At 39.5% G+C, this 12,386-nt stretch overlaps 4 protein-coding genes and 1 long non-coding RNA gene across 7 annotated transcripts in view; 2 read left to right on the plus strand and 3 right to left on the minus strand.

The window, feature by feature from the left end:
* LOC115066621 (UDP-glycosyltransferase UGT5-like) overlaps positions 1-4,291 on the minus strand; it is a 42,039-nt gene extending 37,748 nt beyond the window's left edge. The window contains exon 1 of the mRNA XM_049452467.1: positions 4,027-4,291. Within this exon, the coding sequence (XP_049308424.1) occupies positions 4,027-4,029 (3 nt within the window). The 5' untranslated portion in view covers positions 4,030-4,291. The remainder of the gene's footprint in view (positions 1-4,026) is intronic.
* LOC105231257 (UDP-glucosyltransferase 2-like) overlaps positions 1-7,466 on the minus strand; it is a 61,731-nt gene extending 54,265 nt beyond the window's left edge. Inside the window, exon 1 of the mRNA XM_049452462.1 lies at positions 7,268-7,466. Within this exon, the coding sequence (XP_049308419.1) occupies positions 7,268-7,424 (157 nt within the window). The 5' untranslated portion in view covers positions 7,425-7,466. The remainder of the gene's footprint in view (positions 1-7,267) is intronic.
* LOC125777463 (uncharacterized) overlaps positions 1-12,386 on the plus strand; it is a 49,835-nt gene that overhangs the window by 12,756 nt on the left and 24,693 nt on the right. For both annotated transcript variants that reach the window (XR_007422319.1, XR_007422320.1), the window contains exon 2: positions 750-989. This is a non-coding gene — a long non-coding RNA (uncharacterized LOC125777463). The remainder of the gene's footprint in view (positions 1-749; positions 990-12,386) is intronic.
* LOC125777460 (UDP-glucosyltransferase 2-like) overlaps positions 1-12,386 on the minus strand; it is a 19,593-nt gene continuing 7,207 nt past the window's right edge. The window contains exons 2-6 of the mRNA XM_049452465.1: positions 1,870-2,031; positions 1,672-1,768; positions 1,137-1,595; positions 595-1,073; positions 1-529 (exon numbers count right to left, since the gene is read on the minus strand). Of these exons, the coding sequence (XP_049308422.1) occupies positions 137-529; positions 595-1,073; positions 1,137-1,595; positions 1,672-1,768; positions 1,870-2,031 (1,590 nt within the window). The 3' untranslated portion in view covers positions 1-136. The remainder of the gene's footprint in view (positions 530-594; positions 1,074-1,136; positions 1,596-1,671; positions 1,769-1,869; positions 2,032-12,386) is intronic.
* LOC125777461 (uncharacterized) overlaps positions 7,939-12,386 on the plus strand; it is a 19,549-nt gene continuing 15,101 nt past the window's right edge. For both annotated transcript variants that reach the window (XR_007422318.1, XM_049452470.1), the window contains exon 1: positions 7,939-8,078. The gene's annotated coding sequence lies outside the window, so the exon portion shown is untranslated. The remainder of the gene's footprint in view (positions 8,079-12,386) is intronic.

Raw genomic sequence — 12,386 nt, forward strand, 5'->3', positions numbered from 1 at the left:
TCAAAGTGATTTCCTAATATTTATTTTTAATAAATTTCAATTTAGCGCAAATTGAGCCACACATGCATACATATTAAAGAACTAATCACATATAACCACATAATTTTTTTAAACAACAACAATTCATAGAATTATACTAATTCACTTTCTGCTTGATCTGTTCACCGCTGATTCGCCGCAAGATCCAGCGTACTAAGAGAAGAAGGACTCCAAGGGCAACAGCCACGGCGGCTACGACCAGAGCGATCACGTCCAGCAAATAGAATTGGTACCACTTCAAGTCCAAGCCGGCAGCGCGCAAATGCCGTGCGCCCTTATGACGTATTACGTAATCGATCCAGTAGAGCGCAGTCTCACGTGGACCCATGGGACGATCGTGAAAAATGCTCGAGAAGCGTTTGATATTGTCGCGATAAGTGTTGTTGTGCAACAATTGTTGGAGGCTATTCTTTAGCTGCTCACTGGTGAGTGTGTGGAAGTCCAGCATGATGGCATAACCATTGTTCTCGGCTTTCTTCAAATTAAGGTGCTGCGGAAGAGAAAGGTATAAACTGTTAATTTCTTTTTATGGAACTTAGATTTTATTTTAATCACCTGATCGAAGAAGAAGGGCATGCCAAGTACGGGCACGGCATGGTAGACGGCTTCCTGTGAGCCAAAAAGACCGCCATGCGAAATGAAGACACGCACATTAGGATGTGCCAAGATATCACTCTGCGGCAGCCATTTCTTCACCATAACATTCGAAGGTAAATCCGGAAGGCTATCGTTTTCAAATTTCCACAGCACACGCTGATTCAGCTGAGCGAATACGTTGAGGAACAAGCGTAACTTCTCCACAGGCATATCTTTACTCTGCACTTGACTGCCCAAACTGAAGTAGATGGCGCCATGTTCGGCCTCATCCAGGAACTGCTTTATATCGCTGGGCAACGCTTTTGGCGGATAGATATGCATGCCACCGACATTGATCATGTTGTCCGTCGTGGGTCCAGCTGCCGCCAATGGCGTATAGTTGTTGATCAAAATGGCTGAGAGATTTCTATTCATTTCCGAGGTGCTGGGGAATTTGACTGCAAAGTAGAAGAAATGTGAGTAAGAATTGTGGCTTATTTCAGGTTTTATCTAACGCTTACTTGGCAAGTGTCCGAAGTATTTCTGCACCAGAACGTCCATTTTCGGAAAATACCTAAACTCGCGGTCCAAATCCGTGCGCAATGAGGTGTACGTGTTATAGACGCGTTCGAAAAAGCTCATAAGCTCCGTTAGCGGTAGATAGCCATGGGGCACGTATGACCACGGTTGTATAATGCCAAACATTTCACTCATAAATGTTTGTTGAGCAAATGTGGCCGTACTTATAACGGGTATATTGTAGACATGTGCCAAGGCCGAGAATGCATCTTGATAGAATTGTTCGACCAGCAGGAGATCATAGACACCCTGTGTTTCTTTGGCATTGATGATCGCTTGTATTTTCGGTTGCTTCAGCGCATGCTCCGTCGTCGAGAGGCCCAGAAATTCAATCATATTCAGTAATAGATGCAAATCATTGCGAATGTCGTAGATCGTTTTGCCGCCGAATATGTTGTGCACTGGAAGTAAAATATTATTTTAGCGTTAGTTTTTGGTAGTTACTTTATGGTTTATGGATGTGTGATTTTCACTTGCTTTCCGTCCGATAGTCATACACCGGTTCTATGAGTATCTCCGTGTAATTGGCGCCCATTTTTTCTGGTTCCAGCGTGAGTGCCGCTATCATGGTGACCTGAGAAGAAGATTTAAAAAATAAGTAACAGTTGTTCATTGAAATTTTACATAAAATATATGTATATAGTTACATGGTATACCATATTTGTCTGCACATACCTCATGTCCGTGCTTCACTAGCTCGGTTATCAGCGCACGATGCATCATGTAGTGGCTCTTGGCCGGAAATGAGTAAACGGCGAGTATTTTGGCGCCATCGGTTACCGGCGCTTGCGCCGCCAGCACTGCCAGTGCCAGTAGACCGCAGAGTACTTGCTTATGCTTTAAAAACAATTTAGATTATTATATCAGACGAAACAATTAATTTTTTTTACTAATATATTCCTGCTTAATAATCGTTTCAAAACTTCTGCAAACACTTCGAGATCTTGGCATTAAGTGACTGTCTTGAAACCCGACTTATATAATAAGGGAATGTCACTTTATACCTGCACTAAGAGTATTTTGAATCTAACTATCCTTTGCAGGAAGGTCACTTACATATTCGACATCACAGGCAGACATTATTACTTTTGCACAAAATTTTTTTTCGCTTCGGAGATGGAATGGAAATGACCTGCACTGAATTGCATAACCGCGCACATCACATCCTGAAAATTGTCTTTGGTTTGGTTGCAAGGCAGTTGGCGATTTGTGTATAGAACAGCCGCTGGGTAAGTTCTTTGTGAGATAAATGCTCAGCATTGGACTACATTTTGCTCTATTGCACATGTGCAGGGTGTATTCTTAAGTAAACAGGACTTTAAAGAACATTAGAGCAAAAGGTTTTTTTCGGCTAAATTAATTTATTTTATTCAAAATAGTCTCCTTCTGTTTCAGTACAGCTTTTTGCAAGGTCCAAAAGCATGTCGAACGAGTGTTTTAGCTCGTTGTCCGGGATGGCCGCCAGTAAGCAGGTGCAAGCCTTTTGAATGGGCTCTACGTCTGCATAACGCTTTCCTTTCGTGGGCAAATGCATTTTGCCGAAAAGAAAGAAGTGGCACGGTGCCATATCAGGTGAATACGGGGAGTGATTAATGGTTAAAATGTGATTTTGGTCAAATAATCGTCCTTCGAATGTTGGATTCTGAGCAATTTTTGATCACCAGCCAATTTGTGCGAAACAAACCGTGCACAACCTTTCGTAAAATGTTTTGGAGATGTCCAATTCCATTTCCATGAATTTCAATGACGATTTCGGCTGATTTTTATTGAATTCACGCACAGTTTCGATGGAATTTCCGGTGATCACGAATTTTGATTGGCCCACATGTTGATCGTCATTTATGTCCTCAGGACCACTTCGAAAACGTTGCACTCGAGCTACGGTATAGGCAATCATCGACATAAACTTGTTTCATCAATAGAAATGTTTTGGTAAAAGTTGTACCAATTTTAAAACAAAATTTAATTTTGGCTCTTTGTTCGAAGCTCATTTTCGCACCGATAACACAAACATACTGACACTTAAAACGCAATAACTTCACTTCCAATAAATGAAATGTCACTGAACAATCGATAAAGATAACAGATACTAACGCAGCCGTCGACATATGGATGGTGCCACCAGGAAGCGTTAGATTCAAAACGTCCTGTTGACTTTGGAAAGCACCTTTTATCTCGATCAAAACACCACCGTTTGGTCACATTTTCTTAGTGTCAAAAAATACTTAACACTTCTTAAATATTTCGTTAATAAAAGACAATTTTAGATTTCTTGTGAGGAATCGAGATAAATCTTGGGATAAATGTTGTGCAATGTGCGGAGGACTGCTATTAAATTGGTCTAAGCAAGAACCCACACATATGCCATTTACTATACCAATAATTTAGCCCGAACCAAAGGATCATGCAAGTGAATGATATTTTTTACATGACAATGACATACCAATCAAGTCCAAACACACTATTGAGTATCCAAACTTGTCTTCGGCCAACAGACCCATGCTACATAGTGCGAACTGGCGGTACGAAAACTCCAAACCGATCAAACAATTTGGATTCTACTTTTTCTATCTAAAAAGGAAGTTCCACAAACACAGCGAGGCAAAAATTAGAGAGGGAATATTTGTTGGTTCGCAAATATGGATAAAAGATAAGAGCTTTGCAGAAAAACTGAATGATTAGGAAAAACTCATCTGATAGTGTTTTAAGAACGTTGTTCACACTCTTTGTACTGAGGCATCCTTAAAACCACTTTTATTCTAAATTCTTTCCAACACATTTCTTTGTCAACAATTGTTACTACTTTCCGTTATTTTTATTTATAGTGTTTACCATTTTTAGCTTTCAAGTTCTAGGCTTGTGTATCCTTTGTCGCAATTATTTTCGGTTATTATTTAGTTCCGCTTTCTGCTACTATTTATTCTTCTACTATTTAATACTTGGCACCCGGTTCTGGTCAAGCACAAGGCCACCTCTAGCTGGCAGAGTACACCTATTACTAAAATGATAACGCTTCGTTTGTTGGCACTGCACTCATAAGCGTCTAAAATAATTTTCAATATTTCTACTGATAAACTACTGTTTTGTTGAGTGGATATGTATAGTGCCAGATCACGTTTTAGTTGAATATGCATATTTATATTATACTTTTGAATTTTATTATATGTACTGTCCAAATTTTGTTTAGCGGTGAGGCCCACTTATGGCTCAAGGGGTATGTAAACAAGCAAAATTGCAGTATTTGGGACGAAGAGTACACTGAGGAGATTCAACAGCTGCCATTTCTTTCAGAAAAAACAACAGCTTGGTGTGGTTGGCATCACCGGGCCATATTTCTTCAAAAACGATGGCTGTGAGAACGTAACCGTCAGTGGTGACTGTAATCGCGCCATGAAAACCAACTATTTCATGCCTGAAATTGGAGCTGATGATCTCGACGACATTTGGTTTCAACAAGACGACGGTACTTCCTACACTTCGCATCAATCAATGGATTTATTGAGAGAACACTTCGGTGAGAACATAATTTCAAGTTTTGTGTCGGTCCATTGGCCACCAAGAGTTTTTCTGTGTGTATATGTAAAGTCTAAAGTCCATACGGACAATAATACTTCGATTCAGGTTTTTGAGCAAAACATCATTCGTGTCATTGTCAGTTACCAGTCGAAATGATGGAAGGAGTCATCAAAAATTGATCTCAACGGATGGTCCATTTTTCATTCATCATTCCTTAAAAATGTTTTAGAAAAATATAAATACTAATACAAACTAAAAATTGTGGCACCGCATTCTTTCATAACCGCTGTTTTCACTTTCCAATCCATGAAACTCTAACGAGTTTACAATGCTTTGGTTGCATTGAGTCGCGCTCACTTTGCAATATAGTTTTCAATCCAATATGCCTTTAAATAGTAATGATAAAGAAAGCGTTTGAATAAACAGTTATTTTTTCATATATATATATGTATATATTATATTTTTCCATACATAGCTGTTTTAGTGAAAACACATCATCCTTATATACTGTTCGATTAGTGCCAAATAATATAAACAGGGTGAGAATTATTATTAAAAGAATGTAATTTATGGTAACTCTGTTTTCTCTTACAATCACTAGTTACATGAAATCAACAATTACGTGAAAACATTGCGGCACAATCGAAAAAGTCTCCCGTTCATGATGATAATGCAATAAACTAAATCACGCAGTAAAGAATTCGTTGCGAAAGAGACCTCAACTAGCTGAACTATTTACATAGCTATTCGCATAAGAACTATTTTAAAGGGCACTGACAATAAAAAGCTTTGACATCTAAGTGTTTTACAAATAGTATTATGTAGTAAAATACAACAACAGCGCTGTCAATCTTTTATTTGACAAATATATAACAGTACTATATGTGATATGGGCTGAGTATGAATAGAGGTCTCAAAGGGTCTACGTAGATTTTATGTTGTGAAATTGTTTAAGTGGGCCAGAGGGGAATTATCAGTTTGATTAATTATTAATTAATTTTTATTTAGCACTCTTTGTTTGTATGTTTCTGCAAGTCATTGTTATGAGCTTGTTAGATTAAAATTTGGTATCGGATTTTCTTGGAACTTTTCAAGATAGAGCGAAGCGATGTCGCCATTCTACTTAACCTAACTTAACCAAAAGTTTACTCACTTGGCAAATGTCCTAAGTACTTCGCGATCAACGCATCCACCATCGGAAAGTATTTAAACTCGCGACTGTAATCGATATTCAATATGTGATAACGCGTATTCGGTGCTGCCCATGCAAATCGCTTTCATCATATTCATAAAGTCTGTTATGTCATTGTTTGACATGTCGAACATGGTGTTGCTACCGGTGTCAGCACTGCCTATGTGATAAAAATTAAATTAGAAAATAGGAGTATTTATATGTATTTATGTATTTATTTTAACGAAAATGGTTTTATTGTTTTTCAAATTATTCTACATCAAGATTTATACACTTTTGCATGCGCTCAAACCAATTTTCGAAGCACTTTTTCCACTCCGTTTGAGACGCCTCAAAAAAACGTTGTTTTTGAATGCTTCAACAGCATCTTCTGGTCAAAAAGGCGCTGGTTTGAGCCGATGTGTGAGAGCTCGCATTGTCATGGTGCACAATGATTCGTCTTCTCTTCTTCGTTTTTCGAATTTCTCCGAAGACTTCAGGCAAACAAATGGTGGTGTACCACTCAGAATTGACCGTCCTACGTTGCTCAAGCGGAACAGTCGCCCATGACCAGTTTTGCCGAAGAAACAGGCGACCATTTGCTTCGAAGTGCTTCTTCCACGAACAACTTTCGTTGGATTTGGCTCGTCTTGGAAGACACACACGGTCGATTGCTGTTTTGTTTCGGGCTCATACGTATAGATCCATGATTCGTCACCTATGACGATCTTATAAAGGTCTTTTGAAGCACCGCGATCGTATTTTTTCAGCATTTCTTTACACCAATCCACACGAGCCTTTTTTTGAGCGATTGTCAAATTGGCCGGGATCCAAAGAGAACAAACCTTTTTTACGGCACCTGGCAATATCGAATGTAAGCTGGTAGGAGAAATGCATAGGCATGCCTCTATCTGAGGGTATGTTACATGACGGTCTCGCGTTATCAGTTCACGTACGGCATCGATGTTTTCTGGCACAACGGCTGTTTTTGGACGACCTTCACGGAATTCGTCTTTGAGCGAGCGTCGGCCACGATTGAATTCGTTGTACCAGTTTTTCACAGTGCTATAGGATGGTGCTTCATAGCCATACAAAGATTTTAGTTCATCGATGCACTCTTGTCCTGATAATCCACGTCGAAAGTTGTGAAAAATTATCGCAAGAAAATGTTCACGAGTTAATTCCAATTTAGGCCGAGTTAAATTTTTTAATTCCCTGTAAATAAAACAATTCACGATTAAATGACAAAACGTTCTGAGTGATGTTATGCTAAAAAATGTCAAACTTTCCAATGGAAATGTCAGGTTGCACCTGGCAACAATTATTGTTGCCTAGTCCAGAAATATATATAGCAGCCTACGTATCATTGCAATCCACTGCACTCACCGTCCTTTCGATAATCGTAAACCGGTTCGATGAGTATCTCTATATAATTACTGCCCAGACGTAGCGGCGCCAGCGTGTAAGCCGTTATCATGGTTACCTGTGCGCATATAGAAAAAGCGTATACTATATGAGCATACACATATGTATATATATACATATGTATAAAGAAGTAATTTTTTGCAATGGAAAGTAAAAATAAGTGTTTTAATTGTGTTTGAAAAAAGCAAGCGAGGATTGCCTCCCGCCGTTAACCTACCTCATGGCCATGCTTCACCAACTCGCTTATCAGCACGCGATGCATCATAAAGTGACTTTTGGCCGGATGTATATATACCGCTAGTATTTTGACGGCATCAATGGGGGGCGCTAAGACAGTCATTAGTGTTGTTAGTATTATTAAGTAATCAGGAACTTTGAGCTCCTGAAATAATTTAAAATTTTTAATTAATATTGAGAAAAGAGATAGTGAATTTTATGAATTCCAAATAAAATTTTGAAGACAAAGTCAAAGCAAGTTTAGTTCCAGTAGCTTTGATAACTCTGTAGTTTTTTATAATATTCGATCGATTAGACCACATCCAACACGCAGTGAAGAAACTGAGAGTGTACACGAAGATCGTGGAGAGTCGATTCAACGTCGTTCGCAGCAACTCGGTCTGACGTATGGAACGACTTGGCACATTTTACGTCGAGATCTTAAATTGGAAACGTACAAAATAAAGCTTGTGCAAGACCTGAGGCTTTTCAACACTCCCAAGCGACATCGCTTCGCGATCCCACGTTTTCGAACCAAATTTTCTTCAGCGATGAGGTTCATTTCTGGCTCAATGGCTTTGTAAACAAACAAAATCGCCACGTTTGGGACGTAGAGCAGGCTGAAGAGATTCAAGAGCTGTCATTTTATCCAGAAAAAATTAACGATTTGGTGTTGTTTGTGGGTCCCTGAAATCATCGGCATATTTCTCAAAAAAGTGACGTAACCGTTAATGGCGATCGTTATTGAGAAATGAAAACCGATTTTTGGATGGATATTTTGGATTTGTTGGTATAACACTTCGGAAAGCAGATAGTTACACGGTTTTGTCCAGTCGATTGATCACCAAGATAGTATTATATCACCCCGTTATACTTTTTGATGTGGAAATATGTGGAGTCTAAAGGCTATGCGGATTCAATTCTCGAAGAAAAACATCACGCGTATCTTTCGCCAGTTACCTGTCGAAATGCTCGAACGAGTCATCGAAAATTGAACTCCAGGGATGGACCGTCTAAGACGTAGCCGCGGCCAACATTTAAAAGAAATAATTTTCAAAAAACAAATATCAAAGTATGTTCTTTCGAATGATAATAAACATTCCCCACTAAATTTGAAGTTTCTGTGTTTTGTCTTAAAAAAAAGTAGGAAACCTCGACTAACACACGACTCTAAACATCTGAAACTAATAAGACTGCCCTAGTATTTATTAATAAGTATGTACAAAAGCATTTTTGTTGAAAATTATTGAAGCCGGTTTCGACAAACTAGCAATGCCATCGTCTAAGGTCAGTTACTTTGACAAATGTTTCATAGTGCATTGCTGATAACGAAAGTATCGCACCGAAGCTATAATTAAATCAAAAATTATTATATTTTATGAGTGATTTTCATGTGTGTTAGTGCGCAATTATTGATTATTTCTTTGATTTTATAATGAGGTAAAGCAAATGTGAATAGTTTAGTCTAATCGTGCCGATTTACAAGCAGACGTTGTTCGGTCGCCATAGAAATAGAGAGTGTGCGTTAATAGAACATAAACTCACGTGTGTGAATGTGTGCTTATTACAAAAATTGGCACATTAAATTAATCTTAAAGATTCAAGGACAAAACCTTGACTATGAAACAATGGCCCCACGGGAACGTAGTCGTGTGTGAGCGTGACGTCAATTTACTTTGTTTTGTTTTAAAATTTGCGTAGAATTTTTTGCTTAGAACATAGAGAGAGAGATGGTAAATGTGAAGTAGAGTATAGAGCCGCAGAAATGTTACTGAAGACAAGCAGTTTTATTGCTAAAAAATTGTTGCTGTAAAAATTCTTTTCTTTATTAGTTTAAGACGGTTGATCTCATATAATTGTTTGGTGCATTGGTACTATCTGATTAATTTAGAATCTTAATGGTTTTATGACGACCTGATTAGCTGACTTAGGTTACATTTTTTGTTCTTAATTCCTTCTTATTCCTTATACAGCCCATATACTTGATAAGTTCCCGAAGATGGCATGAAAATCGGATCGTATGTTCGGAACGGAAGAAGAGATTGGGATATTGCTACTTATATATGTTGGAATATACTTTGACTATCGGTTAGTAACTCCAAATATGAACTTTTTCTGAGTGGGAAAACACGATAGAGTGGTTTATTGTTTACGAAGGATTTGAGCTTTTATATATTCATCGACGGAAAATATGTCGTCTTGAACGGTTAATGTGCATATTCAAGTGCTGAAATTTTAAGTTGGTACTCTTGTTAAAATTGTTAGTTCTTTACTAAACCCACTGAGTTGCTGGATAAGGTTTAATTTGTTACCGCTCGGGAGCACAAACGTCCTAAACATAGTCTAAGGGCGGTCATCTGCGGTCCTGCGCTCCTAAACCTACTTTTTGTTAACCAACATTATGTTCGGAAGTAATTAACCAAAAGTACTGAAGCTAATTATTCAAAAATCGGTTACGCCAGAAAATCACATGGAAGACTCCAACGCTTTGCTTATAAGGTTGCATCTTACATAGCAAAGATCTCTATATGTAATGTTGAAAACGATCTACGTTTTTATGCGTTTTTAAATCCACTGGAAGAACTATAGTTTTTTCCAACACAGCCTACGAGCAAATGTAGACACAAAGTTATGGACTTATGAATCAAACTAGCTTTATCGAATGAATTTCGCTGAATCGATTTCAAATCATACCATCCAAATCGAAGGATATCTATGTCGAAAGACCTCCGAGATAGAGAGTTCACTGGAAAAAGGGGAAGTCATGCTATGCGCCTTTTTGGATATTGAGGGAGCTTTTGACAACACTTCTCATAGAAGTGTAGCAATGGCACTGGAGGGTAGAAATGTGGTAGCACCGGTGCGTAGATGGATAGAGGCGGTATTGCGCACCAGGATAGCTGAGACCATAGCAGGGGGCACAAAGATTCGCCTAGGCACAACAAGAGGCTGTCCGCAGGGTGGTGTACTATCGCCCCTGCTATGGAGCCTTGGCGTTGACGACCTGTTAGCACTGCTAACCGACAACGGCATCCGCTGCCAAGGATGGTGTGCAATCGGCTGGCAGGAAAATCCTGGGGTTGCAAGCCAAGGATTGTCAGGTGGTTGTATACCATGATTGTGCGACCGATAGTCACATATGGAGCGGTGTCCTGGGCCTTTGTGGCGGCACAGGCCTCGGTGGTGATGAAACTATCGAGGCTTCAGCAGCTAGCATTCGTCTGCATGACGGGCGCTATGCGAACCTGCAGAGGGATGCGGTAAAGGAAAAATAATCTCGTCCCAGAGGATGGAGCTGGTAAGTGGCAACAATCCAATTGCCCTCCTCCCGAAGGACGGGGTTACAAAAACAATAAACTTCACGCGGAAGTTCAAGGTTACCCTTGTCAGCAAGAGCGAGTGGAATGACTCCACCCTTGAGTTGATGCTGAGGGATAGTACACTGAAGTGGTACACTGACGGCTCGAAGACATCGGAAGGTATTGGTGCAGGGATCGCGAGCCCACGCACAAGGTTATCCATACCGATAAGCAGATTCCACAGTATATTCCAGGCCGAAGTCTTAGCCATAAGTCGGTGTATAGAGATTAACCTCCAGCGCGGCAATCGTAATGAGCGAATAACCATACTCAGCGATAGCCAAGCGGCACTAAAAGCGGTCTCCGCCTACGAGATCAAATCGCTGCTAGTGCAGGAGTGCAGAGAACGGCTAAACAGCCTAGCGGAATTGAGGCATAGCCGGCAATGAACTGGCTGACGAGCTCGCCCGCTCTGCAGCCTCCACAAATATGGTAGGGCCCGAACCGTTCACTGGGGTGGGCCCCCACACTATAAAGGAGCTGCTCCGAAAGGAAGAAAGAGAGGGCAGACAAGGTCACTGGCAACGGGCACATGGTATGCGGCATGCCAAGTTGCTGTTAGGGGGGTACAACCACAAAAGGTTTAAATCGATTATCAACCTCCCAAGGATCAAACTCAGGCTCTTGTTCGCATTCTACACCGGCCACTGCAAGTTCAAAAGGCCTTGCCTCTTGCTCTAACTGCCGGTTCTGCGACAGAGAACCTGAAACCCCGGAGCACCTGCTAATCGACTGCATTGCAGTCTGCAGACGCAGGTCTAAGGGCCTTGGAATTACATTTCCGGATAGGGATCACATCGACTCACTACCTCCCAGCAAAATACTAGAATTCATCGATTTTTTGGGGCTTGGTGAGTCTCTGTGAGTTAGGAGAGGGCACAATAGACCCAAGGTCGCAGTGCATACCTCGATTAATTCTATTGTCTATGTCCAAAGTACGGTTAAACAATCATATAACATGGAAACGTTGAACGCAATCTTCAATCCTGTTTTCGAAACTCAGCACTATAAAGCATGTATAATCGGCGCCAACCTACGGTAGTCGAAAAAGTCTTTTCGTATTTTGTCAATAGATGTCGTTGCCTCATACATATAACTCCAGTACATTGTATCATACGATATAGTATAGAGGTGAGATTTTAAGCATTAATTAACAAAAAAATTAATTAAATTCGGAGAACTTAAAAAAAAGTGACGGCTGTTCAAAAATGAGTGAAAATAATGAAGAAATTTGCTATATTTTGAAATTTTTGTATTAATAAGGGAATGATGCCAAGTTCGTGTAGCAAAACAATGATTCGCTTCTTCCGTTTTGGAAAGTTGTTTAATTATCTCGATTTTTAAAGAAAAAAATCTCTAACCTCAATTTGCAATAATTTTAGAGCACAGTTATTTCACTATAAACACTCAAATAAATATAGGCATGATAATTAATTTAAATTTTATTATTCTTTTTATTATTAATGAAAATATTTTTACAAAAATTACCATTTTTATAATATACA

This window comes from Bactrocera dorsalis, chromosome 3 (genome assembly GCF_023373825.1).
Source record: "Bactrocera dorsalis isolate Fly_Bdor chromosome 3, ASM2337382v1, whole genome shotgun sequence".
NCBI classification, from domain to species: domain Eukaryota; kingdom Metazoa; phylum Arthropoda; class Insecta; order Diptera; family Tephritidae; genus Bactrocera; species Bactrocera dorsalis.